Source organism: Marmota flaviventris, chromosome 3 (genome assembly GCF_047511675.1).
Source record: "Marmota flaviventris isolate mMarFla1 chromosome 3, mMarFla1.hap1, whole genome shotgun sequence".
NCBI classification, from domain to species: Eukaryota; Metazoa; Chordata; class Mammalia; order Rodentia; family Sciuridae; genus Marmota; species Marmota flaviventris.
The window spans coordinates 4,845,549-4,872,508 of record NC_092500.1 but is presented as its reverse complement, the minus strand read 5'-3'; the positions used below and the strand labels follow the sequence as shown (position 1 = coordinate 4,872,508).

Genomic DNA, 26,960 nt, shown 5'->3' with positions numbered 1-26,960 from the left:
GACCCCGCCGGGCCGTTCGGCTTCCTGCTCCCGCCCAAGTTTCCTTGTAGAGGGCGCAGCGCCGGGCCCGCGGCGTGGCGTGGCGCAGAGCGCGCGTGGCCGCTGAGCGGGCCACCGGGGTCACCATGAGGACTCTCCGCAGGTTGAAGTTCATGAGTTCGCCCAGCCTCAGTGACCTGGGCAAGAGAGAGACGGCGGCCGCCGCCGCGGACGAGCGGGGCACACAGCAGCGCCGGGCCTGCGCCAACGCCACCTGGAACAGGTAAGGCCGCGCCCTCCCGGGTCCCGGCGCCTGGGAGGGGGCCTCGGAGCCTGGCCGCGGGCCGCCGCGAGCGAGGAGCGCGCCCGGGCACCGCGCTCCGCCGTTCGCGGAGAGCTTGCTCCGCCCGCCGGAGTTGCGCGGGCCGGAGGGAAGTTTAGTGCAACGTGTTCCCGGAGCGGAGACCGAGGCCCGCGAGGTCCGGGGGTTGGTCGGAGCGCCCGGGCCGGCGCGGAATCCGCGCGCCGCCCCATGCCCGGGGCGCTTCCACGTCTGCGCCCGGTGGGCGTGACGGCAGGAAGTGTTCTCCGTGTGTGCAGGGGAGCCCGGGAGCCTCGGGGCTCCGGGTGGGGAGCCGCCGCACTTCCTGTGTCTGCGTGTAAAGTCCGGCGAGGGTGGGCGGTGACTCCCCAGTGGACCCTGCGCTCCCAGCTGTCAGCAGGGGTGCGGCAGCTGCCTGGCAGTCCTGGCCAGACCCTCCCCCCACCACCAGGCCCGACCCCAGCCCAGCGCGGGCCTGGGAAGCCCCTCCCGCCACTGTATGTGCGGGGCGTGCTGGGTTTGCGAAGCCCATCTGTTGGCGTCCAACTTTCAGGAATAGGAATTTCCACCAAAAGGAGACCAAGGGCTGAGGGGGCGAGGCAGGCCGTTGGGGTTCTGTGGATGCCGGCTCCACCTCTGCACCTGGCAGTGCTCCGGATGCCATTTGCCATGCTCCTCCACCCAAACTGTGGGTTCAGCCACCGGAGCCTGGCTGCCACTTGGACACAGGTCTAGTCTGTTAATACCACCCTTCATGGGCACCTTGGTGGGCACGGAACTGCCAGCTGGGACCCTGTCTGAGCACTAGGCAGGACCTGGTCACTTGTGTGCCTGTCTACTAAGTCGCAAGCTGCTTGAGGCCCGGGCCATGGCTGCCCTGCTTTCTCTCTGGTGGGAATGCACAGCCCTCCCGGTGCAGTTTGAGCAGAGGAGGAGGAGGATTCCTGCTGGGGAGACTCACCCGCCCTGTGACTCCTGGGGCCTCAAGGTTCCTGTCCTCCTCTGCAGTACTGAGGGTGGAGAGTTCTTGTTCTTGCCTGGGTTTAGGGGAAGGAGCCAGACAGACTTTTAATTCACAACCCTGCTGTGTGGACTTGAGCAAGTCATCTAACATCTCTGCTCCTCTGATTTCTGTATCTATAAAATGGGTGAATAATGGTGGCCTCTGCCAGAGCTATTGTCAGAACTGAACATGGAAATGCACTGATGCCCCCAGCATGGTGCTTGGCTGTGGAAGGTTCTCCTGACTGGGAACCCAAGCCCAGCCCCAGTGGTGCACGCCTGTAGTCCCTGAGGCAGGAGGGTCACAGGTTCAAGCCTGGGTGACTTAGCAAGATCTTGTCTCAAAAAATACAAGGACTGGGAATGTAGCTCAGTGCTAGAGTGCCTCCAGGTCCAGTCCCCAGTGCCAAAAAAGATAATAAAAGAACTTATCCCCAGACCCCCTCGAGGCAGCATCCAGGGTTCTCCTTGGGAGTCGGTCACTTCCTGAACCTTCCACAACAGACAGCAGCTTTGTGAGCCCCCTCCCACCCAGGCTGAGTCTCCTCCTGGGGTTTCCAAGTGGGAGCCCTGGCTGGGTCCCTGCTCAGGAGACTTAGGAACCCCCTCCCTAACCCTGTGTGACCCTGGGGGCTCTGAGTCTCAGGTGAGTTCTGGGACCCCAGGGAGGTCACCTGAGTAGTCCTGCCACTGGTGTGTCACTGGGTGGCCCTGTCCTGTGGCTCCTGCCGGCCCATGTCTCCCAGCCTGGGGCCCCGTCAGCTCCCACCTGTCCTGCGTGCGCAGCAGGCCCTACCGCGACCTGTGCTTCTGCTGTGTGCCAGGCCCCGTGAGCAGCCTGCTTCTCCCTGCCCCTCGCCTGGCTCTCAGCCTGCACCACTCGGAACATGCAGGGCCCAAGCCCTGCTCCCCTCTATGGGCAGGTGTGCGCTGGGCTCAGGGCCAGAGTGCCTTCCCCATCTAAAGTGGACACAGTGAGGTCCAGGGGTCCCCTCCTGGTCCCTGAGCGTCTTCTGCTGCCCTCTCTCCTGGCAGGCTCCCTTGTGCAGGGTCAGGACAGCTTGGACTCCTCGTTTCCAAAGATGCACCCCCTCTTGTCTTGTGACTGCCATCATTTTCCTGGGGCTGCTGGAATAAATGACCACAAGCCTGTGGCTTTAAACAACCAAAGGAACTCTGTCGTAGTTGCAGAGGCAGAAGTCCACCGAGGTGTGCTGGCTGTGCCCCCTGGCGGCTCCAGGGCGATGTCCTTTGCCTCTGCAGGCTCCAGGCTCCTGCGCAGCCCTCCAGCCTCTCCTCAGGGCCTCCTCCTCCAGACCCCAGACCCGGGCTGGCTTCCTCTCAGGCTCCTCACCCACCACATCTGCCAGGACCCTGCCAGGACTCACCTCCCGGTCACGGCTGAGGTCCTGGGTCCTGTGGGGGGGGGGGGGCATGGCCCACCCGCTGCAGCCACCACAGGCGCCACCCCTCAGCTCCCGCACCTCCCTCTCCTCTGGCACGAAGATGGAGCCCATGCCCTCACCCTCGCCAGTCCTTCCCTCTCCCCTCGTTCCCTGCTGGCCTCTGCTGGCCTGGCCCAGGCTTACCAGAGAGCCACCTGCGGGAGCCTGAGGAGCAGTCAGGACATAAGCAGGGAGAGGCCGGCTCTGGAAGGTGATGGCGCCGGGGGCCTGATCCCGCATTGCGGCCTGTGCCCCTGGGGCCTGCGAGTGGGCACTGAGGGGGTCCAGGCCAGCTGCTGAGCTAGAACCCACCGAAGCCACCTCCTGCGGCTGCTGCACTGCTTCAATGGGCAGATATGGCCCCTTCCCGGCCTGTACCAGGCCTGGGCTGAGCCGCGCACCCTTGGGGCACTTCTGGGGTGTGGGTGCCAGGTGAGGACAGGAGTCTGCAAGGGTTCTGAAGGTGTCCCTGCTGCTCCCACCTGGCGTCCTTCATCTCCTTGAAGGGCCCTGACCCTGCGTCACCCTGGCAGCCCCACTCCCTGCTCACTGCACGTGCCTGTTGCTCACTTGGGGCCCCTAGTCCTGTGAAGGTCGTGCCCTTGAACTGAAGGGCCACCTGTGTTTTCAGATCCCTCCTAGTGGAGCAGGAGGTGCTGGGGGTGACCACTGGGTATATCCTGAGGGGAAGGGCGTGCAGGCCTCTGGAGCTGGGGCCTGAGGTTGGCCTGGTGAGGTGCCAGGGCAGCCCTGTGACCCTCTGGCCAGGCCTGCAGGCACACCCACAGGTGTGCCCTCTGCTTACCCAGGCCTGAGTCTCCTGGCAGGGACGCACTCCCAGCCCCTGCTTCTCCCCTGCCTCCAGGGGCACCAGAGACACTCCCGGAAGATGCCTGAGCTCCACGGAGGTCCCAAGGTTCTAGGGGGACACACCAGGTATTCAGGCCTTCTCAGGCAGGGCCTAGACAGTGTCCCCACCTCTGTCTGGGAACCCCCCGTGGGGCTGACCACACAGAAGACCTCCCCAAGCCCACCTGCAGGCACACCCACCATGGAGCGCCTCCTCGCCAGCCCGGACCTGCCCAGAGGCTGGGGCCTTGGAGCGCAGGTGTCCACCCTGCTCTAAGCGGAGGCCTGGGCAGGGATGTGCCCCGGGCAGGCCCAGGGTATAGCAGGCAGGGCTTTGCTTCTCACGACCCCACCAGGGCACCTCCTAGGGTGGCCAGCTGTTCACAGCTCCTATATAGGGAAGCAAGCCCAGTGGGAAAGGGACTGGGACAGGTTCCCAGTCTGACAGAGCCATCCTCCAGGGACACGCAGGTTCCCAGCTGGGGCCAGGTGAGGTGGGTGTTGGTAGGAAGAGCCGTATTCCATAGCTAGCAGCTGGCTCTGGGGTGGGGGGCACAGGCAGGCGTCTCCAGGACCTTGTCTTGTCCCCTGGTCCTGGACAGGCACTGACTGGCCCCATCCTCCAGCGTCACAAATACCCCATTTCACATCCAGCAGCCATACCCCAGCCTGTGCTGGGGACATGGGCATGGGTGACATCCCCTGTCCCCACAGCGCTCAAGGTGGAGCTCGATGTCCCCATTCTGCAGATGAACAGACAAGGCTCACAGAGGTGCAGGGGCCGCCTGTGTCCACAGAGTGGTCAGGCTGGGGCTGGTGTCCAGCCAGGTCCGACCCACGCCTCCCCCAGCAGCCCTGGAGGGAGGCCGTGTCCTTCTTTTCTTTCTCTGGCTGCAGAGGGTGAGCCGCGTGCTCAGCTGCTGAGGCTCTGACCTCAGCCTCCCTGGCCTCTGGGATGAGGGCGTGCGCCAGCCCAGGAGGGTCCTACGAGGCAGGCATGTGGGCCAAGGCTTCCAGGCTGGCTGAGGCTGGCAGAGTCAGGCTGGACCTGGGGCTGGAGGCTGGCAGAGCTGCCCTGGGCCCCCTGAAGGTGTCCACGCCTGGTTCTCAGCACTGTGGATGTGGGGTTGCTCGGGGCAGAAGGGACTTCGCAGCTGTCACTCAGTCAAGGGTCTTGAGATGGGAGGTGGCCCTGGACTAGCAGGGGAGGCGCTGCGTAACCACAGGGTCAGAGTCAGAGAAGGGGTGACAGAAGCAGAGAGGCCTTGAGGACGAGGAAAGAGCCAGGAGCCAAGGAACAGCGGGCTCTGGAAGTAGAAAAGGCAAGGAGGGTCCTCTTGAAGCCCCAGCCTGAGGTTCCCACCCCACCTGAGGCTGAGCCAGCCAGGCTGAGGCGAGTCGGCCGCCTCTGAACCACGAGGACAGATCCGGAGCATTTTAGAAAATTTGTGGCACTCAGCCCACCTACTGTCTATTGGCACCAAGGATCAAGCCCAAGGGTGCTTACTACTGAGCCACACCCCCAAGGGTGCTCCACTACTGAGCCACACCCCCGGGTGCTCACCTCTGAGCCACACCCCCGGGTGCTCACCACTGAGCCACACCCCCAAGGATGCTCACCACTGAGCCACACCCCCTGGTGCTCACCACTGAGCCACACCCCCAGGGTGCTTACCACTGAGCCACACCCCCAAGGATGCTCACCTCTGAGCCACACCCCCGGGTGCTCACCACTGAGCCACACCCCCGGGTGCTCACCACTGAGCCACACCCCCAGGGTGCTTACCACTGAGCCACACCCCCAAGGATGCTCACCTCTGAGCCACACCCCCGGGTGCTCACCACTGAGCCACACCCCCAAGGATGCTCACCACTGAGCCACACCCCCAAGGATGCTCACCTCTGAGCCACACCCCCTGGTGCTCACCACTGAGCCACACCCCCAGGGTGCTTACCACTGAGCCACACCCCCAAGGATGCTCACCTCTGAGCCACACCCCCAAGGATGCTCACCTCTGAGCCACACCCCCGGGTGCTCACCACTGAGCCACACCCCCAGGGTGCTTACCACTGAGCCACACCCCCAAGGATGCTCACCTCTGAGCCACACCCCCAAGGATGCTCACCACTGAGCCATACCCCCAAGGATGCTCACCTCTGAGCCATACCCCCAAGGATGCTCACCTCTGAGCCATACCCCCAAGGATGCTCACCTCTGAGCCATACCCCCAAGGATGCTCACCACTGAGCCACATTCCCAGGTGCTCACCACTGAGCCACACCCCCTGGTGCTTGCCACTAGCCACACCCCCAAGGATGCTCACCTCTGAGCCACACCCCCAGGTGCTCACCACTGAGCCACACCCCCCGGTGCTTGCCACTAGCCACACCCCCAGGTGCTCACCACTGAGCCACACCCCCAGCCCTTTTTATTTTTTATTTTGAGACGAGGTCCCACCAAGTTGCTGAGGGTCTTGCTCTTGCCTCAGCCTCCCAAGTCCCTGGGATCACAGGTATGTGTCATTGTGCCCGGCACTTGTGGCCCTTTGTTACAGCACCCATGGGACACCCACATACCCAGCTTCTCTCCCTCCCCAGCCACAGCCAGTCAGAACCCAGCCTCCGAGGGTGGGGGACTGGGGAGGGACCAGAGGCAGGGGTGGCCCAGGGTGGGCAGGCAGTCAGGGGGAGCACATGGGCACACCTCTGCCCCAGTCTGTCCGTGGCAGGTGGGCCGGAGCCCTCAGGTGCCTGCCACCTGGACCCGTGAGCCTCCTGGGAAGGGCCCTGGACCCTCGCAGGCTGGGCCCACTCCTGCCCTCTCATGTGCCGCGTGTTCCTGGCTGGCGGGGCGGGGTGCCGCTGGGTGGTAGGGTACTCACCGAGCACGTGGACGGCCCTGTGCTCTGCCCCCAGCACCAGAAAACCCTGGTGACTCGTGGGTCCTAGGAGGAGCCAGGCCAGATTGCTGCTGGGGGGAGGGGCCCGCCAGCTGGGGGCCAGGTTGGTCTCTGGGGGGTACAGTGAGGAGGGGCCCCTACCAGACACTCCGTCTTCTCTCCAAGCCCTCTGGGGCCTGGGGAGATGGGACCCTGCCTCCTGGGGGGCAGCCAGGATCCCCAGCATGGGCCCCCTGGGACCCCACCTCCCTCTTCAGCAGGAGCCTCTCCCGCGCCCACGGGCCCTCCATCCAGCCGTAGGGGGTGACACTCAATCCTGGTTTCTCACCTGTGCCCACCGCATGCAGTCAAGACGTGGGGGCCCCAGCCCTGGGACTGGGCCACCCTCCTCGCCTATGGGAAGCTGCCCTGGGGGGGGACATGGGGCCAGGAGGGACCTTCTCCCTGCTGGGTGAGGGGCTCCCCCTCTGGCCCACCAGGAGTCCCTGGGGTCCTTGGGTTTCCACCAGAACATCTGCAGATGCCTGGGCTGGCCCTGCCCAGCTCTGGTCTAGGAGGCCCTGGCTGGACAGCTGGGGTTTCACTTCTATTTTGGGGGGATGACGAGTCACATGAGGACCTCCGGCACTCCCCACCCTTCCTCTCCCTCCGAGTGGCACAGAAGGTTGTTTTGTTTACCCAACTGGGACTGTGGGGAGAACGTGGAGCTGGAGAGGGAGGGGGTCTAACCCGCACACCCCAAGGGTCCAGGTGAGGCCTGGGGAGGCGCAGCCTGCGGGGTGGGGACCGTCCCATCTCAGTTCTGGCTTTGCTGGGTATCGATGGTGGCACTGGGACAAGCCCCTTGGCCTGTTTTCTTCTATGACCTGGAGCCTAGCGGTCCCCGCCGCCCGCTGGTGGTTAGTAGGAGGAGGCAGAAGACCACCCATCCATGGTCCAGGCAGGTGTGGACACGCTCTCCTCCCTGTGGCATACGCCTAGGACCACGCCCCGTGGGCAGGCACTGCACACCCCGCCCACCATGTAGAGGGGATGCCAGGCACAGGACTTAGGTGGCCTGGCCAGGCACACAGCCGAGATTCAGACCCAGGCCTGACCTGGCCGTGCAGGGGGCTGCAGGAGGTGCGGGGTCCGCTGTGGGGTCGGGGTGAGGGGACAGGGACAGCAGAGCCTCGGGGGCACGGCCCGCAGCCCTGGAGGCCTGTGGCAGGGGTTCAAGGGCTTTGGACACTCACCCCTCCTGGGTCCCCCTCAGGTGGGGGTGCTGAGAGCCAGGCAGCCACCTTCTTCCCCAGGAAGGCCACTGCCCGGCTAGCTGCCCACACAGCGCCAGAGAGGAGGGCCCTGGCCCTGAGCGCAGGGAGGTGACCCTCCAGGGACAGGGAACAGCAGGGGCGGGCCCTTAGGCAGGAGGGAGGACCTTGTCCAGTTACCTCTGGGCTGGGGACCAGAGCAGGCCGGGTTCCTCCAGAGGTGTCCTAGGGAGGAGGAGGGACAGGCCATCGGGGTGGGTCCCTGAAGACAGTGGGGCAGCACAGGCCACCTGCGCCCAGCTGGCCCCGGGTCCTCCCACACTGGTGTCTTCAGGCCCCTTCTCCCCTGGCCTGGCCTTGGCCTGGCTTGAGTCCCAGCAAGGGGACCGCGATGCACAGCAGAGGGGCCGTGCCCCAGGCCCCAAGGACAACCTCGGGCCGGAGCCCTCCCTGAGCTGCCATTCAGGGCCCAGGGACGGCCAGCAGTGCTGCCACCTGCCACAGCCCTGAGCTCCTCCCCTCCCTGGGCAGGCGGAGAGCTTCCTGCCCTGGGGATTCCGGGGTGGCAGCTGCCCTCTGGGACCCGCCAGACCTTCCCTGGGATTCAGTCCATGTCTGCACACAGGACCTGGCCCCGCCCTGGGGGGCCTCACACCCTTGCTGCAGCCGGCGGGCCCTGGTGATCCCTCCCACAGACAGGGCAGGGGCTGGGGGGCAGACACACAAAGGGGGCGTCAGCCTAGGTGGTCGGCAACAAGGCCAGGGGCACGTGTCCAGCTGGTCTTGGCCAGCGGTAACTCCTAGCAGGGCGGGCCTTGGCCTCTGGCCTGGCACCAGTTGTGGAGCCCCTTGGCATGCCGGGACGTGAGGTCTGGGGACGGAAACCCTACCCAGACCTGGCTCCATCCAGGGACCCTGGCTAGGTGGAGCGTGTGACACGGGTCACCAGGTTGCTAGCTCTGCGTCGTCTGGCGTGGGACTCAGCCTCTCTGGCCTCGGTTTCCTCATCTGCAGAGTGGGCAGCCAGTCCCAGGAAAGGGTTAATGAAAGGACACCAGGAGCGCCCCCCCCCTTCCTGCTGTGGGTGGCAGGTGTGGCCAGCTGTCCCTCCAGGCCGAGGAGTGTCAGTGTGGCAGCTGCTCTGGTACTGAGCTTCAGTGACAGCCAGCCCCCGCTAGAAAGCCCTAGAAAGCCGTGGGCCCCCAGCCCTGGACTGCTCCCCACTGGGGACTCTGGTGGCATGACTAGCGGGGTGCTGGCGGGACACTGTCCTGTGAGTGGTGTTGGGCAGGGCAGGAGAGCTTCCTGGAGGTGGTGGACAACTAGACCCAGAGACATGGCCCAGCCTGGGGGCCCTGTGCTTTGTGGGGCATGAGCCCGGGGGGCCTGGGTCTGGGGCGCAGGAATGTCACACGGGGCCTTGGCCAGGGAGCAGCTGGCCAAGACAGGGTGGCCGGAGGAGGATGCAGGCAGGCTTCCCGAGGGACTGGACTCTGCAGGGGAGTCGAGCACGACTCGGCTGAGCACGTTCCGGGCTCCTCTGAGCCAGAGAGGCACGGTCAGGAGCAGGGCCTCCTTCCTGAGGGTCAGGTCTGGAGGAAGGCGGAATCCCGGGGAACCTGGCGCACACCGGCTGGTGCGGGCAGGCGAGGCGGCCGGCTCTGTGCAGAGCCTGTGGCCAGGTGCAGCGAGCATGGGCGCCAGAGGCTGGGGCCCACGGGCTCCACTGAGGGTCTGCATCCGACCAGTGGGCAGAGCCCAAGCCACCACCTCAGCAAGAGCCGAGTGGTCACCAGAGTCCCCTCCGACTTCAGAGGGGGCACCCATGGACCCTGCTTTAACAAGCTGGGGCTGAAGCCCTCAGGGCTCTGCTGACCGCACTGGCTGGGGCCACCTGGAAGCTGGCCCTGGTGGGCTGGGGAGCCAGGGTCACGAGGGGTAGGGGGTGGGTGGAGGTGGAGACGGACCCAAGGCAACAGACCCTGAGCAGGCTGGTCAGTGGGACGTGGACAGTGGGGGCAGGAGAGGCCAGCAGCGTGTTCCCCACCCATTTCCAGCCCAACGGGGAGGCTGGGGAGGGGGTGGAGCTGGCCGAGGCTTGGCCGTGGCGGGTGCAGGGTGCCCAAGCGTCCTGCAGAGGTGACCAGGAGGCCCCTGACACAGGCCTTCGCTCCACGGAGGCCAGGGCTGAAATCTGGGTGTGCACAGGGCCCTGAGGGACCAGCCAGCCCTGCCCGTCCCTGCCCTCTCCCTGCTCTTGAGGAGCTGAGCAGGAAAGGGGGGGACAGGGGCCTCTGGGTGGTGACCCTCCTCTCTCCCCGGCCACAGCATCCACAACGGGGTGATTGCCGTCTTCCAGCGCAGGGGGCTGCCCGACCAGGAGCTCTTCAGCCTCAACGAAGGTGTCCGGTGAGTGTCCACCACCTCCTGGGGCCTGGTGGGTGGGGACAGCGAGCTCCTGCTGCACTGCGCATTGGTGAGACGGCGAGGCCTGAGTGGGCAGCGGCCACGGCCAGGACCTGGACCCCTGTGACCTCAGCCAGCCTCTGGGCCGGGGGCCCGCGCCTCCACCCCTCCCGGGACATCCTTCCGGGGAAGCGGGTGGAACGTGGACAGTGGCATGAGATGACGCCCTTCCCTGCCAGTGTGGAGCGTCACATCACGGAGGGCCTTTATTCTGTCAGAGCGGAAGGACCCACCTGCCTAATGACCAGAGGAAAAGCAATGCAGCCCAGCACTCCTCTCATTTCCTGTGACGAGCAGGGAACGAGGGTGGGAGCACCCTCAGGGCACCACTGTGAAGCAGGCAGCTACAGGTGGAAGCCTTTGGCAGAGGAAGCCAGAGCTCAGAGGGGTCGAGCTACTCGCCCAGGGTCACACAGCCCTGACCCATGCTGCCCTGTCCCCATGTGAAAAGCATATATGGAAAAAGAGTCAGGGAAGCTTCCCCTAGTCACCCGAGGTGAGAGGGAAGGGTAAGGACCGGTGAGCAGGTACCTGTGACAAGGGTCGGCTGAGCCCAGGGAGGGAAGATGGCATCACGTGGAGAACAGAAACTCCGGTCTCCCTGGCCCTTGTGGGGTTCTGCTCTTGTGGCTCAGCGGGCCCCCGGCTCCCCGCTTTTCTTACCTGCGTCTGCTCGGGGAACGGGTGTGTAACAGGCCTTGAGAGCCTCCTGGTGCTGAAGCAACGGGCAGGGAGACCTCGGAATGCCAAGCGGAGTGCTGCCAGAGCCCCGCCCCGGCCACCTCCCCACGGCCCCGGGCCATGGCGGTCACCTGGCCACTGCCTGCCCCGACACAGGAGAGACCACTGCAGTCTGGGGAACGTTGGTCTTAGCCAGGTGGAGATGGAGTGTCAGGAGCCCTTCAGTAACGGTGACAGGTCTTTCGCGGGAGTTTCGCCGGGCACCACCCTGCGCCCAGAGTGCCCATCTGTCCTCTCGCCCACTTGGCACTGCAGCCCTGGGCCTTACTGTCTCATTTGGAAGATGGGGAGACTGAGGCATGGGGCCCTTGAGTGGCTTGCTCACAGTCACAGAGCTAGTGAGCTGGGACTTGGGGCCTGGGGTCCTTCAGAACTGCCCCCTGGACCAGCTCCCCCTGACCACGTGCCCACCTTGGATCAAGTGGGTCTGGTTAGGGGCGGAATCCAAGTGGATGATTAGCTTTGGTCCTGTGTGTCTGGCTGGGGCTGTGGAGGGGAGCTGCTCCCTGAGGGGCGTCCCTCGCGGGGCCCAGCTTGGGCAGGGCAGGGCCGGGCAGGCACCTTGCTCACCCCTGCTGCCCCCATGTGTGCGCACGCGGGTGTGCCGGTGCCGCTTCTGAAAGTCGACGTTCCAGGTGCACCTCCGGTGACCCCATCATCCTGCCCATGTGGCGAGTGCCCACACACCTGGGCTGGGAGACCACCCAGCGGGAGGCCGGTGGTGGACGTGGGAACCCAGCAGTTCCCACGGGACCCCGCAGCTCCAGTCCTGGACACTGACTGGGAGAGACGAGGCCACGGGTCCCACCAGATCCTGTGCACAGACGTGGGCAGCAGCATCATGGCAGCCAGGGGCAGGGACAGCTGTGTCCATCTCCCGGTGAATGGACATGAAGCCTGACACGCTCTAGCTGGCATGAGCCTTCAAAGCGCTGGGCCGAGGGAGGCGGCCCCGCCCGTGCAACCCAGCGGCTCCAGAGAGGCTGGGGCAGGGCGGGCAGTGAGCGCGGGGGGCGGGGCTCTTCTGGTGATGGATGTGCTCTGGGAGGGCGTGGTGGCATGCGCGTGGACGCTAGAGCGACTTTAAAGGGTGCACTTGACAGTGGGTGAGTCAGCCCACTCTGCCGAGTCCAGGGTTGCCCGCGGTGTGCAGTGGAGTGGTGGCCTTGGGTGGTCCCCTGACGCTGACCACGCCGAGCCCTTCTTGGGTGCTGTTGTGGGAGAGCCTGGTCACACCCTCCCGCTGTGACTTGGGGTCTCTGCACGTGGCCTAGACCCTGCTGCACGGCTCTCTCCGCCTGCCTGTCCTTCCACTGACCTATGGTCTTTTGAAGCCCAGAGGACCTTTTGGTCTTGAGGAAGTCCTGTTGCCTGGCCGTGTCTCCCCGTCCCCGCCTTGGCCGCCTTCCTTAGAGGTGCAGAGGTGGACAGCTGGAGGAGGTCTGGGGACAGCTCTTGCTGGCTGTAGTCGTGCCCGATGGGCGCCCGGCCTGTCCTGCCACAGTGGGTCACGCCCACTGGCCCCCTTCCCGGTGCTCGATGGCCCTCCTGCTCAGTGCTGCACGTCGTCCTCGAGCCTGTCTTGTCCCTGCAGAATGCCCCCGGGCCTCTGTCCCAGGCAGCCCCCCTCTGCGTCCTGGAGGCTGCTGCTGTCTGCCGTGGGCTGCGAGCAGTGTGGCGGGCACTCGGCCGCCTTGTTCTCCAAGACGCCCTCCTTCCTCCTGGCTCCAGCCGGGCACCAGCCCAAGGTGCTGTGGCCTGGCGCTGCCCTCTGTGGGCTCCTGGCTCTGCCCAGAGGGCGGCCCCTCCTCTGGGGCCTGAGGTTCGCTGCAGCCCGCCCCGTGCCCATCTCCCACAGGCGGGCTTCCTCAGGGTGGTGCCCCTTTCCTGCCACCCAGCGTGGCCCTCAGGTGTGGTGACCTTGAGACAGACGGCCTGGACATGGGGATGGGGTCACAGCTTGGTCCTTGGAGAGCCAGCTGGTTCTCTTGAGGGACAGGGAGAGGGAGGAGGACTGCTGGGCAAGAGCTGGCCGGGAAGGGTCATCGGGCACTGTTGCCGCCATGTGGACTTGGGCCCCTCAGTTCTACCACCGCTGATTTCACAGTTGTGCAGGGGGACGCTGGCCTTGAGCCTGCTAAGAGAAGCTTGGCCAGGGTGAGGCCAGGCCCAGGGCCGCCACCAGCTGACCCATGGCTTCCTGTCCCTGAGTCGGGGTGCCCTTCCAGCTGTCGGGCTGTGAGCCGAGGCCCGTGACTGGCCCAGCTCAGCTGTGGGAACAGCACTGTCCCCCCCCAACCCATGCTGGTGCTGTCTGAACCCCAAGCCTGTGACAACCCAGTGGCCAGGATGTGGAAGCCACTTCATCTCAGTGGCTGGTGTGCTGGTTCCGGCCCGGCCCGGAGCTCTCTGGGCTCCGCTGAGGTCTCAGGGCCCAGGGCTGGTGGAGGAAGCCGGGCTCCAGCTCACAGCTGCCCGGGATGGGGAGCTGCCCCAGGGCCTTTCAGGGCCCGAGGACCACCTTCTTTACAGGGAAGGATAAGTTCATGGCCGCCTGCCCCACCCAACCCCAAGTGCCACAGCTGATCAGAGGCAGGGACAGTTGGCTTTGTCACCCACCTAAGGGCCCGGGCCACAGCAGGAAGAGTGGCCTCCTGCAGAAGCAAGTCTCTGGGGCTTTTTCTTCCAGGTGTTGCTCTTGAAAAACCCAGCGGTTCCTCTTTCTGCTGAGCAGGGCAGACCCTAGAGGTGTCCGTGTGTAGACACTGCAGAGTGGCCTTGGTAAGCCATGTCGAAGTCGACGACTCTTCTGTGGTCTTAAATACTTTCGTCAGATATTAGGAGCTCGTACTGTTAGTTCTAGACGTATCGAGCAACAAGAAAAATCCCAGCAACTAGGAAGGCCGAGGCAGGAGGATCCCAAGTTCAAGGGCAGACTCAGCAATTTAGGCCTTGCCTTAAAAAATAAAAAGGGCTGGAGATACAGCTCAGTGGCAGAGCACCCCTGGGTTCAATCCCCAGCCCCCAAAGTAAAAGTGAATATTTGTTTAGGACAATGTAATATAGCATCAGGAACGTTGAGCATTTTATTTCTTGGTTATAAAAACAGGACCACGGGACTTACCAAGCTGGGTGTGGTGACATGCCTCTGGAGGCTGAGACAGGAGGATTGAGGTTTGAGGCTGTCTGGGCAACTCAGCAAGACCCTGTCTCAAAGTTTTTAAAATAATTTAAATGAAAAATGTTCTCAGTGTAGTTTGAGCGGCCGTCCCCACCCAGCACCGTCCCCTTCGCTGACAGACCATCCCTACTGCCGGTGACTCAGCGCACGGGTTTTGACCTGACCGCGGTGCGAAAGCCACAGGCGACCCTGCCCTTCACGGTGAACGTGGGGTCAGCACATGCGCAGCGCGAGCTGCTCCTCGCTGGGTTTGAAGCGGGCTTTGTGCAGGTGTTGCTCGGCTGTGGCTGAGGGGAGTTCCCAGCACGCCTGGGTGGGCCAGGATGCGGGTGGTGGGTGAGGTGTGCTTCCACCGCGCCCTCAACTGGCAGTGAGTCTGGGGAACTTCACCCCCCCCTCCCCCCCCGTGAGGCGGGAACCTCGTGCCTGCTGCACCTTCTTGGCTGACCCCTCTTTCTCTTGCCCGTTTTGTAAACACCACCTGGGTTCACCACAGGCAGCCGAGTGGACAGCCCAGCTGCACCCTTCACTGTCTGGGCTCGAGCTGGATGCTGGAGGCTCGGGGACCAACCAGTGACTCTGAAAGAAGTGACATTGCTGGTCACTGATCATGAGGTGCATCCGTCATCTGCATGTGATCGGTGCCTGGGAACTGGCGGAGCCGCTGTGCTTTATGTAGTTGCTCAGCTAATGCCAAGGGAACGGAAACTTGGACTGAGCTGTTGGGACTGGAGGCAGCTAAGCCCTGGTTAGTGGAACTCACATGTCAGCACCGTGCAGAATGGGGCCTGGGATTCAGAACCGGCTTATGTTGTTTATTTGTTTATTTTTGGTGCTGGAGATGGAGCCCGGGCTGCTCTTCCACTGAGCCCCCGCCCTGTTTACTTTGAGACAGGGTTCTGTTAATCGCCCGTGGCTGCCTGGAACTTGCGGTCCTCTTGCCTCGGCCTCCTGCGTCGCTGGGATTCCTGGCGGGTGCCACTGTGCCCAGCTCAGGATTGGTCTAAAAGTTTCTCTAAAGCAGCTTTTTAAATTGCAGTTTCTGATCAGTTTGGCTCAGAACATAAAAGACTATTGGTGAGGATGAGCTGGTGCCCGTGTTCTCAGCCTGTGGTGGGTGCAGTGATGTCATTCAGGCCCTGGAGGCGCTCGACGGGAGAGGTTGTCAGCATCAAGTGAAAGACAAATGTCAGATCCTAATGCTGCCGTGTGCAGTGTGGCCTTGGACCAGACTCTTGACCTCTCTGAGCTTCTGCCTCTCCTGCAAAAAGGGGACCCTGGTCAGCACCTGCCGTGGGTCCCTGAAGACTGAGCGAGCTGCTCTGGAGTAAAGGAGAGGACGCTCGGGAGATGCAGGCTGTCAGCTCCGGGGCCTGGGCACTGCAGAGGGCCCTGAGCCGGGTGGTGGGGGCCCAGCCCTGCTGCATGTCTGCTTGAGGCAGCGAGGGAGATGGGTCCTCGCTGTCCTGGGGACCCTACAGCGCCCCTCTGTGAGGCTGCTCGGGCGGCGTGCTTGACGCACAGGGATCCCGGGAGCCTGGAACACGCAGCAGGCCCAGGCCTGCCGAGCTGGCGGCCCACGCGCCCACCCTCACGCTATGAGCTACAGGTCGGTCTCCTGCTGCCCGGATGGCCTCGGCCCCCAGCCCCCCTCTCTGGTCCCCCGTGTGGTCTCCTGCTCACCCTCGTCTGCCCTCCCGCCCACAGGCAGCTGCTGAAGACGGAGCTCGGGCCCTTCTTCACGGAGTACCTGCAGGTGGGTGGCACTTGCTGGCCAGGGAGGACGGGGTCACCTGCTGTTGCTGGGTGTGGCTCCAGCTGCACCGCAGCCTGCGAGGGGAGTGCGAGGACTTGCCTCGCGTGGCTTGGTGTCCCCATCTAGCCAGTGTGGGGTGTTGTGGTGCTTAAGAAAGACGCAGGTGAGTCTTAGTGACGTCCCTGGCACCAAGAGGACTTGGTGCTGGTGATTGTCCACCCCCACCCAGCGACCAGTGCAGGACCCCAGATGTGGTATTTGGGCCACCTGTGCAGCCGCAGGCCTGAGCCCTCAGGAGCCAGAGGCTCAAGAGGTGGCTGCACTGACCCGAGATCACGCAGCCAGGAGGGCCAAGGGCATGGGACGGTGCTCTGAGCTCAGCCAGGTGGTGTGGGTGCCCAGGGCCCCTCCAGGCCCCCACACAGGCCCGGCAAGGCACCAGCCCAGGACAGGCAGTGGTCCAGCTCACAGGGTCTTAGGGCTTTTTAAAGTTATCATGTGGCAGCCTCACGGGGTTTGTCCCGGGGCTATCCCTCGCTGTTCACGGAGACAAGCACAGATCCGGGGTGCTGGCGTGTCGGCAGAGTCCTGCTGACGTCACCACGAGGTAGAGCCATCTCCCGGCCTCAGGAGCAGTGGCCCAGCCCAGCCCCTGGTTTTGAAGTCCTCGCTGTCCCCATGAGCCGTGCTCCATCTCCTTCTGGGGACACTGCTCCTCGTAGGGACGCAAGCAGCATCACGGTGGGCTGGGCCGTCCCCGCCTCGGCTCTGGGAAGGTGCATAGAGACCTCGCTCTTGGCCGAGCCACCTGCCTTGTGCCTGGGTCCCCCGTGTGTGGCCAGGAGCCAGGCGTCAGGAAGGGGTGCGCACAGCCCGCGTGTTGGAGGGCGTCCCTGCCGCCACCTCCTGCCTCGTGACAGCCTGAGGTGCAGGCTCTGCATGGTGGGTGGTGGGCCCTGGGCAGTCGCTGCCCCTGAGGCCCAGCTGCTTGTTGGTGGCCTGTGAGGTCTCGTGGGCCTGGTCACCCCAGGGCACACCGCGGCAGTGACGACCCTCTGCTTGCTTCCAGAACCAGCTGCTGACTCAGGGCATGGTGATCCTCCGGGACAAGATCCGCTTCTACGAGGGTGAGTGGTGGCCCCACAGCAGGGACCTACCTGCCTGCGGCTTGCCTGCTGGGACCATGGGACAGTGGCCTGGCCCGAGTGCACGCCCGGGTCATGGCCTGCTGGGCTCTGCCTGGTCCCCAGGGCTCTGGGCCGGAGGAGTCGTGCTCTGGTCAGAGGGCTTGGGGGACAGAGTGGCCTCAGGCAGCGGACCTCAGGGAGAGCGTCCCTCCCTCACACACGCAGCTAGGAGGACCTGGCCGCCAGGGAAGGCCCTGCCTCTCCTCACTGCCCTTGGGGACTTGCTGCCGGGTAGAGCCTGTCCTGGGTCCTGGGAGGAACTGCGTGGGGACTTGGCGGCTGGAGGGGAGCTGGCTCAGACAGAAGCTGAAGGGACAGGGACAGGGCCAGGAGCTGTGGACTGAGCGTCGCGAGGGCAGTCAGATGAGCTTTCTCAAAGCTCATTCCACCTTGTGAAGACTTCAGGTCCTTGTTCCCAAATGGGGACAGTGCAGTGGTGATAGGCTGTCTGTGGCCACACTGCGAGAGGAGTGGTGGCAGTCCCAGTGGCCTCTCTTTCTGGCCTGGCAGGAGGCTGTGGCCTTGACCTCTGGCATCCAAGGGCCTCAGGCAGTAGCCCAGGTGCCAGCGCCCTTCGGCAGGTGTGGCATGGGGCAGGGCAGCGGCGGGAAGAGCCCCCTGCAGAGTCCTGCTCGCCCGGGTGCTGGCTCAGGCTCCGGGGACTTGCGGAGCACCTGCGACACCAGTCTCCGCTCTGCCAGGCGCGCCCCGCACACCTGCCAGCCCAGCAGACTCGCAGCTCAGCCCTGGCCCCGGGGGGTCGGGCGGCTTCCTGAGCAGGCAGCGTCTGTGGGCTGAGCTGGGAGCACGGGGCAAGCCCAGCCGGGACAGCCAGGGCGCCTCAGAGCAGGGAGGCTCCGTGTGGCCTGGCGGAGCTCGGTCCCCACCTCCTGTGTCCTCCAGGCCTCCCAGCGGGCACTTGGTGGCTGACGGAATTGACAGGGCAGCCTAGGAGGCCGTGTCCAACCTCCCTGGGCACCGGGGACAGCAGCGAGTTCTGGGCTGGGAGTCACCACCTGGCTGTCAGCTCCCAGGTCCCACAGGCACACCACGTCCTGCCCAGTCTGGGTGCCCCCTCTAGCGCTGTAGGGTGGACCAGCTCCCCAGGGCTCCTCCTGGGTGCTCCCTGCATGTCAGCCCTGGAGGTCTCTGGGGACCTGGAGGTGGAGGGATGCAGGGCCTGCCCTGCAGAAACTCACAGCTGGGGACAGAGACGCGGAAAGTTGGTGGGGGTCCAGTGTGGTTGACGTAAGGGGGAGGTGGCCTGGGGAAGGAAGGTCGCTGTCCTTTGGCAGGGCTGCACGGAGCGGTCGGCCTCTAAGGGCCTCACGTGTGGCGAGTTTAGGAGGACATCTGCCCTGCCGCCCTGTCCTGCTCCTGCCCGGGTTTCCCCAGAGGAGTGGCCGCCGGCCAGGCCCCAGCCGGGCTGTGCAGGAGGAGGCCAGCAGGGACGGGGCAGCCCTTCTCTAGCCTCCAGCAGGCCCTGGACGGCAGCCAAGCAGGGCCTTCCTGGACAAGGAAAGAGAGGAGAGGTGGAGGCCAAGGGCTGCTTCCCGGGATGGGAGGTGGCCAAGGCCCAGGCTCTCCAGCAGGAGTCCTGGGAGGCCTTGTGCCCACCGGGCGCCACCAGCAGCCCCGCATCCTTGGCCGTGCTCCTGGGCTCTGGCCACACCCCGCCAGGCGTCCCTGCGTCCTGCTGCTCTCCCATGTGGCCTTGGTCACTGCCCTCTGGCCTTCATCATCCCTGTGGTCTCCAGGGTGTGGCTGGGGGCCCTGAGCTGGACCGGCCAGGTTCACTCCTGTCCCTGGGCTGCACGATGGCTCTCAGCACCCTTGAGCTGAGGAAGGACCTACCCGGGTGACAGCCCCCGTGGAGCCTGGCTGCCCCTGGGCCCAACAGCCCTCCCTGCACTGCTGACCTCGGGTCCTGGGGCCCGGGGTCAGTGGTCAGCCCGGCCCTGAGGTGTCATGCCAGAGCAGACGCCGAGCTGCCTGTCCCCGGCGACCCCATGGGGTGTTCTTCAGCCCGCTGCACAGAGGGCACCACTGAGGGCTGCTGAGGAACTTCCCTGGGCCACACAGCCAGGTGCAGAGCAGCCCCTGACCGCCCCACAGCCCCCAGGTGCCCCACTCAGCGGCAGCCCCCAGTGGGATCCTGGCCCAGGACCAGGCTCCCCTCCTGGGCTGTCGGCCTGCGGCCTGGCCGGGGCCTGGGTTCTGTGTTCTACAACGTCTGCTTTCCGCAGCGTTTCCGCCCCGTGGGCTGGAGAATGGCCTGAGCTCAGCGGAACACTGGCCTGGCCGGCGCCCAGGGCTGCCCCACGGCCAGCCCCGGGGACTGAGCAGCCTTTCTTCCTGCGCGACACAGGGAACTGAGGGACTTTGTGTGTGGGCAGAGTTCTGCTGCAGAGCAGGCATCCGCCCATCCCCGCCTCCCTGCTGGCCGCCTGGCCCTGGCAGCCAGGTACGGGCCACCCAGGAGGTGAGAGCTGGCCTCCCAGAGAGCAGCGGGCAGCCACACGGGAGGCAGGGCCTGCTCACGGGGCTGCCCCTGGTGCCCTGCACCTACCCGGTCCTGGGGGTTTGGGGTGAGGGTACAAGGCCCCAGGAAAGTAAGGCGAGCCGGACGAAGGCCCTTGGCTGGCCACCGCGTTCCCATGGAAACCCAGAGCTGGGCAGCCTGGCAGTGTGGCCTGGGAGGCAGGCTGGCCACGTTCAGGGGCTTGCCCCCCTTCACTTAGACCCACACACAGAGCCACCAGGCGGCAGGGGCAGGGGACACATGCTGGGGCCTGCTCCTTCCTGCACCCCGCAGCCCCGGGCCCAGCTCTCTGCTGAGTCCAGGCCCAGAGGCCAGCGCCCTGCAAGCTGTGTCTTCTGTAGGCGCCCAGAGCCAGCTTGGGCACCTCAGCTGCCCTGTTCCTGGAGAGCCACCCACCCGCCGGACAGTGCCACTCTGCCCCAGGCCAGCAAAATGCCCACAGAGCTTGCGGGAATGCCTGCTCACACACACCTGCTTTGGGTGTTCTTGTACCAAGAACGCCCCCCTCTTTGGCAGCTACTTCCTAAACCTGGCGTGGATGTCACCTCCTGCTGACCTGGGCACGCTCCCCTGGTGAAGTGGGCTTTCTGGCTTCACAAGCAGACAGGCAGCGTGGCCAGGCCCTGGGGGGAGACCTGACACTGCAGCCCAGGTCACTGACCATGGAGGTCACGCCCACCCTTGTCCAGTGTCTTCCTGGCCCAGCTCCCTGCCATTCATGGATCCTGATGTCCGGCATCGGGCCTGGCTGTGCGCACGCGTTCAGCAGGCAGGAGGACGACTCCTCACCCACCTGGCAGGGTCTTGCGGGGGTGGGGAGACTGAGCTGCAGCTCCTGCGGGCACACCTGTGTGGCGGACACAGGACTGGCCGCCTGGCACTGGACTGTGTGCTGAGCGCCTGGGCTTAGTCTCATGGGGTCCCACTGGCTCTGGCCTGTCATGCCCCTGTTTTGTTGGCGGCAGGCTGAGCACAGAGGGCAGGCAATGTCACCTGGGCAGGCACCTCTAGGGCTTGGCTTGGGCCCTCGGCTCCTCGCGCTGGATGGGCAGAAGGATCCACTGGCGTCATCTGTCCAGGGCAGGCAGTGACAGCTCCTTGTGCCCACAGGACAGAAGCTGCTGGACTCCCTGGCAGAGACCTGGGACTTCTTCTTCAGTGACGTGCTGCCCACGCTGCAGGCCATCTTCTACCCAGTGCAGGTGCCCGGCCACGTGGGACAGGGTGGTGACGCGCTCCTGCCCTGGCCTTCCTGCGCTTCTCGGGATCGGCCCGTGAGACGCAGATCAGGAGGCCCCTCCGAGCCCTGCAGAGCTGAGCAGCAGGCACCTGGCCCCGAGTGCTGGACTGTCCCTGCCAGGGGAGCCGGGAGGGCCCTGGGCTCTGTGGGAGGGGTCATCTGGGGGGACAGGAGGTACAGGGGCCCTGAGGGTCAGTGGCCCGTTCCCGTAACCCGGGGTGGGCGGGGTGGAGCCCTCTTGGCGGGCAGATGGGTGCAGCGCCCTGTCCGCAGGGCAAGGAGCCGTCGGTGCGCCAGCTGGCGCTGCTGCTGTTCCGGAACACCGTCACTCTCAGCGTGAAGCTGGAGGGCGCACTGGCCCGTGCCCATGCCCGCGTGCCGCCCGCCATTGTGCAGATGCTTCTGGTACTGCAGGTGGGTGGCGGGGCCTGGCGGGCACAGGCCTGGGGGCACCAGAGGTGGAGCTGAAGGCCAGGGTTCTGGACCCGTGACTGGGGAGAGGGAATCTGTAAGGGAGGGACCGACGAGGCCAGGAGGGGCTGCAGGTGCCCGGGAGGGAGTGGGCCAGGGCTGACCTCCTGGGCGGACGCTGTCCTTACCTCCTGTGCTGGGGGCCCACACACGGGCAGGGACCTCAGCGTCCTTCCGTTGGAGCTCACCAGCCAGCACGGCCTGGCCCACAGCAGGGCGGGACACCTGTCCAGAGGGCGGCGCCAGGCAGCTGGGTGCCTCTTGCACGCTGGCGCTCCCCACGGCCTGCCATCACCACGGGAGGCAGCAGGCACCGCCAGCCCATCTTACAGGCAGGGAAAGAGCCTCGCCCGCGAGCCTGGCCTCACACTGGTCTTGGGCTGCCAACCCCTGCTCCTTGTTCTCAACCCCCAGGGCGCATGGAGTCCCTTTAAAGTTAGGGTCTGTCGGTCGGCCTGGGGGCAGAAGGGAGCTGTCCAGATTCTAGAGCGAGGCAGGGGCTGGAAGGTGAGGTTGGTAGGGTCAAGAGTGGTGCTGGGCCGCAGGCCTGAGATTGTCCTGGCTGCCAAGCTGGATGCCCACCGTGGGTGGCACTTCTAGCTGTCAGGTCTGGCTAGGCTGGGAGCTTCCAGGACTTCTCTGGGCCTGTTCCTCATCTCTGTGATGGAGAAAGGGGTCAGGCCCCGCAGGGCAGGTGTGAGGGCCGCAGGGAGAGTTGGAAGGCCACCTTCTGTGGTGCTGTGAGCAGCAGGCAGCTCGGGGCTGGGCTGTAGATGCCCCAGGGTCTCTCCCCAGAGAACTCCAGGGAGGGAAGTGGCCATGGCCTGTGCGGCGCTGCCCCCAGGTGGCCGCCATGCCTCCTGCAGCCCTCAGATGGTCCCCACCTCCCCCAGGGCCACCCCTCCCACAGGCCTCTGCCTCACCCCACCTGCCGCCTCTCCCCTCACCTTCAGGACCTTGTCCTAGTCTCTTGCTGAACTTGTCACCGGCCTTGTCTTGGTCCCCAACTGAACCTGGCCCCTGCTGTTTCAAGCCTTGGGTGGGTCTGAGGTCACAGCTGCTGACCAGCACGTGTGGAGGGCCTCTGCTGTGTGTCCCTGAGCCCCCAGGATCACAGCTTCCCTGGGGCCCCGGGGATGGGGTCTGAGTGTGTCCACTCGCTGCCTGTGCCGGGCGGGGCAGCAGGGCCCACAGGACGGGAAGCAGAACGGTGTGAACCCGCAGGACGTCCCCCGCCACCCTCCAGGCAGAGGCTGGGTCATCGTCCCCACATGGGCGTCACATGCTCACTGCCTGTCCCCGTGTGACCTTCACGCTCTTGCAGGGGGTGCACGAGCCCAGGGGCGTCACGGAGGACTACCTGCGTCTGGAGGTGCTGATCCAGAAGGTGGTGTCGCCGTACCTGGGCACCTGTGGCCTCTTCTCCAGCGAGGGCCCCTCCTCCCACTCCTGCATTCTGGGTAGGGGTCACCTGGGCCCTGGGCTGGGGTGACCACTGCCCGAGTTCTCCTGTGGACAGACAGGAAGTCCAGGGCCACAGCCCTGCCGTGCGGGACAGGGACACACAGAGACCCGGGGGTGGGAGTGGCACCAGGCAGGGGCAGGGATCCCCGCAGAGCCCCAGGGCCCCCCCATGCTGTCGGGATGGGAGGCCGCCAGGCGTCAGCCCAGAGCACGTGCCTGGTGCTGGGCGAGCCCTGGGCAGGTATTTGGTGGGGGGAGGGGAGCTGGGGCCACCTGGCGGGCAGCAGGAGCCGGCCACCGTGCTGCCCTGGTCCGTTCAGTCCATGGCCCGGCCCCACCCTCATGGGCTCTGGTCCAGCGGGAAAGGGAGACCAGTGAGTCCCCACAGAGACTCTGGGCTGACGGGTGGCGAGCGTCCTGGGCCGAGGGTCCTGGGCCGAGGGGACAGTAGTGGTACAAGGGCCACTTGGGACTCCCCTCACATCTGGAATGGCAGCCCCATGCCCAGGGCCGCTGCATCTCACTCAGGCAGAGACAGAACTAGGCACTGCTGGGGTGGGGCCTGGACAGGGGGACCCCAGCCCCGCTGAGGAGGGTCCTTCAGCCTCCGTGTCCAGGCAAGGCCCTGGACCACTCAGCCCTGCACCTGGTGGTCACGAGGGGACGGCAGGATGAGACCTGCCCTCCCCTGCCCGCCTTCTGCACAGAAGGCCAAGTTGTCCCCCTTTGCCCTCGCCCCATCCAGCTGCTGCCCAGCACACAGTGGTCCGCAGCGGCCATCTGTGACAGGCTTTCCCCAGCTCCAAACAGCCCGACCCCCTGGCAGGGCCCTCGTCACAGCTCCAGCCACCCTGTGACTGCGTCTGCCCAGCAGAAGGGCCTGGAGCATGTGGGGTCCAGGTGCTGGGGGCAAAGGCCAGGGGTCAGTAGGCCTGAAACCCTGTGTCTCCCTCCAGAGAAGCGCCTGCTGCGCTCCCGCTCCGGGGACGTCCTGGCCAAGAACCCCGTGGTGCGCTCCAAGAGCTACAACACGCCGCTGCTGAACCCTGTGGCCGAGCACGAGGCAGAGGGCGCGGCAGCCGCCGGCGCGGGCATCCGCAGGCACTCGGTGTCGGAGATGACGTCCTGCCCCGAGCCCCAGGGCTTCGCCGGCTCCCCTGGCCAGGGCCCCGCGGGCACCTTCAGGGCCTCCCCGACGCCCCACTTGGGGCCCTGCGCCAGCAGACTGTACCCCCCTGCCCAGCCGCCGGCACAGGGCCCTGCCCGCAGCTCTCCACCCTCCTCCAGCCCCGAGACCCTGGTGGACCAGACACTGGAGTCCGCGGACTCCGACTCCGAAGGGATTTTCATTGACTTTGGCCGGGGCGGCGGCTCGGGGGTGTCCGGCTTCGAGGGGGCGGGGGGCCGGCAGAGCGTGGTGTGAGGCCAGCGCTGCGCGTCCGCGGGACGTGAGAGACTTTCCGCCCCAGCCTCACTAGCCCCTTTCGACCTTGTCACTGCCTCAGTCACTTTATCCCCCAGTCTGCGGAAAAGCCTTCCTGCCGCTCTGCCAGGTCCACTGGGGCGTCCCAGTGGGCACCACCCAGGTGCCCAGCCGGCCTTGCCCAGGGAGGACACGGTGGCTGCCCCTCCCACCTGCCCCGCCCACTGAGAATGTGAATCTGGTGCGGCAGAAGTCCTGAGTGCCAGGGTGCAGCAGACCCACCCTGCCCACACGCTGGGGCCACCGCCAGGCCCCCTGGGTGGCTGCCGGACAGGGAGGGGAGGAATAAACTTGTCTGCCACTCGGCTCCTCTCTGCCCACCCCGGGCTCCTCTCTGCCCCCTCTGCCCCCCCAGGCTCCTGGTCCCCAGCCCTCCCCCCCTGCAGGGCACTCCTGGCCTGTGGCCCCATCCATCCAGTTCCAGTCTCTGTCCCATCCTGCTGGACAGCCCGGGACATCCGGGAGCAGGGCCTGGGTGTAGGTCATGCCCTGTGTAAGGGAGTCCAGCCCGACCTGGCCCTGGGCGTGAGCTGGCGTGGAGCTGAAGCCTGGGAGGAGGTCCCGCAGCTCCTCTCCGTGCCCCTGGCCGAGCATGGGGTGGCCTGCTGAAGGCCGCCTGGCCTGGGAGGGACTAGCTGTCCCTGCCCCACCGTCCCAGCAGGTTTTCCTCAAGGCCTCAGGTGGCCAGGTCTCCCTGCTGGCAGCAGCTGGGAAGGGGCCACTTCCTGCCCCGAGGGAGAGCTGGGGGTGGTGCAGGGCCTGACTGGGCAGTCACTCCGAGTGGGCCCTATCGAGGGCCAGAGGTTGGTGGGGGCCGTTCTGCACCTCGTCCACCCTGGCACCCTTCAGAGCTCCCGGGAGTGACTTTCTGCTGCGGGTGGGGAGGGACAGCCCAGGGCAGGGTAGCCAAGTGGTGGGACAGGGGGTGCCCAGGTCACAGGGTCTGCTGGAACATCTCGTAGAAACCCTGGTCCCCTGGCCCAGGGTGGGGCTGCTGGGGCTCTCCAGACTGCTGGCCCAGGTGGCCTCCACGTTGTCGTCAGTGATAGGGGCAGGTGCTGACCCCAGGGCTCTGGGAGCAGGTGCAGTGGGGCCCCAGGCCTAACCCTGAGGAGCCCTCTGCGCAGCCGAGGTCCCCAGCTAAGCCCAATCACCCTGTCCCCCACCCAGCCTGGGGTCGCCCGTCTCTGATCCCTACACCAGGTGCCCATGTCCCCACGTCCTCTCTCCAGTGTGCCACACTGAGTTTCAGAGACAGAAGGGGATCACAGGACGGAGAGCCCCCGAGTCCAGCAGCAGCACCTGCACCCCTCGCTGTGGTCCCCTCTGGCCTTGGAAGAGACTGGAGCTAGGTGGGGCGTGGGGGTCCCGGCCACCCACCACAGTCCGCCTCCAGCCCCAGGAGGCACCTCTGTCCCTCTCCCACCGTGTCCCAGCCCTGGGAGGTCCCTGACGTCCCCGGCTTGCCAAGGAGTGGGACGGCGGGTGGGCTGGTGCCGGGAGCCATGAGCGTCACCTGGGCGCGGCCAGCGGGCTGTTTGCTCTGCCTCAGGACGGGGTCCCAGGAACTCCTCCTGTGTCCTCTGTGGTGTGGGTGCTGCTGGGGCCTCGGGAGCCCCTGCCCCATCTGCCCCACCTCATTTCAGCCACGTGCTGGGGGTCCCCATGAGCAGCCCTGGGATGCCACCAGCCACCCTGTAGCCTTGGGGACAGATGCACCAAAAATTGTCTAAAATGAAAAGTCCTGCTGAGAGCCTCCTTGACAGCGCATGCGGCCCCCGGGGACGCCCCTTCCCACAGCAGGGGGCGCTGTGCTCCTGTGGGCCACCCCCTCCACCTTCGACCCCATTTCGGCTTCCTTCCTTCTGAAGGCCCATCTCCGCCCAGGGCAGGGCTTCAAGACAGGATTGGGGACTCAGTCCACTGCACTTGGGGTGGTGGCCTTCTAGGCCCACCCTGAGAGCTGGAGGAGGGTCATGGGGACCAGTAACCCACCCAGGTCACAGGAGACTTGTCCCCATTGTGGCAGGGGCCACTGGGGAGGTGGCTTAGGGAGCCAGGTGGGCCTTGCCTACAAGCCCCCTTCTGAGAGTGGACATCTGCTCCAGTGCGTGGGGACGGGGGGGTGGGGAGCCTGTGGGAAATGTCCACCAGAAACCCCAAAGAGCAAGTTCAGGACGCGGAGGCCCATCTGTGACTTCCCATTCAACCATGAGAATCATGTCTGACTTCTGATTAAAGAACATCTGGCCCAGAGGTGCACGCCTGTGATCCCAGCACTCGGGAGGCTCAGGCTGGAAGTTCACAAGTTCAAGGCCAGCCTCAGCAACTCTGCAACACCCTGTCTCAAAACAGAATGTGAAGTGGGCTGTGGGTGTGTGTCGCTCGGTGGGTAAGCACCCTGGGTTCCGTGGAAGGGAGCGGGGACAGATTCTGGGAGTGCACCCAAAGGAATTGAATCAAGGCCCATAGGTGTTTATATCCAGGTTCGTAGCATCCTTCTAGAGTCAAAGACAGAGAACCCCGCGCCCATCGACAGCTGAGTGGTTAAACAGAAGGTGGTTTGTCCATACAATGGAATATTATTTAGTCTGAAAAAAGAAGGAAATCCTGATTATACTAAAATTGGATGAATCTTAAGGACATTATACTAAGTAAAATGAGCCAGTCACAACTACA

At 65.3% G+C, this 26,960-nt stretch overlaps 1 protein-coding gene across 3 annotated transcripts; it reads left to right on the top strand.

Annotated features, from left to right (window-relative positions):
* Prr5 (proline rich 5) lies at positions 1-26,960 on the top strand. 3 transcript variants are annotated; one of them, XM_027954567.2, is made up of 8 exons: positions 1-262; positions 10,079-10,159; positions 15,846-15,894; positions 16,964-17,021; positions 20,734-20,825; positions 21,137-21,277; positions 22,659-22,794; positions 23,755-26,960. In XM_027954567.2, the coding sequence occupies exons 1-8, from the start codon at positions 126-128 to the stop codon at positions 24,219-24,221; spliced, it is 1,161 nt and encodes a 386-aa protein (XP_027810368.2). In that variant the 5' UTR covers positions 1-125; the 3' UTR covers positions 24,222-26,960. The 3 variants fall into 3 exon arrangements, with proteins under 3 accessions (XP_027810368.2, XP_071465501.1, XP_027810370.2); XM_071609400.1 differs by lacking the exon at positions 1-262 and adding an exon at positions 6,091-6,110; XM_027954569.3 differs by lacking the exons at positions 1-262; positions 10,079-10,159 and adding an exon at positions 14,576-15,747.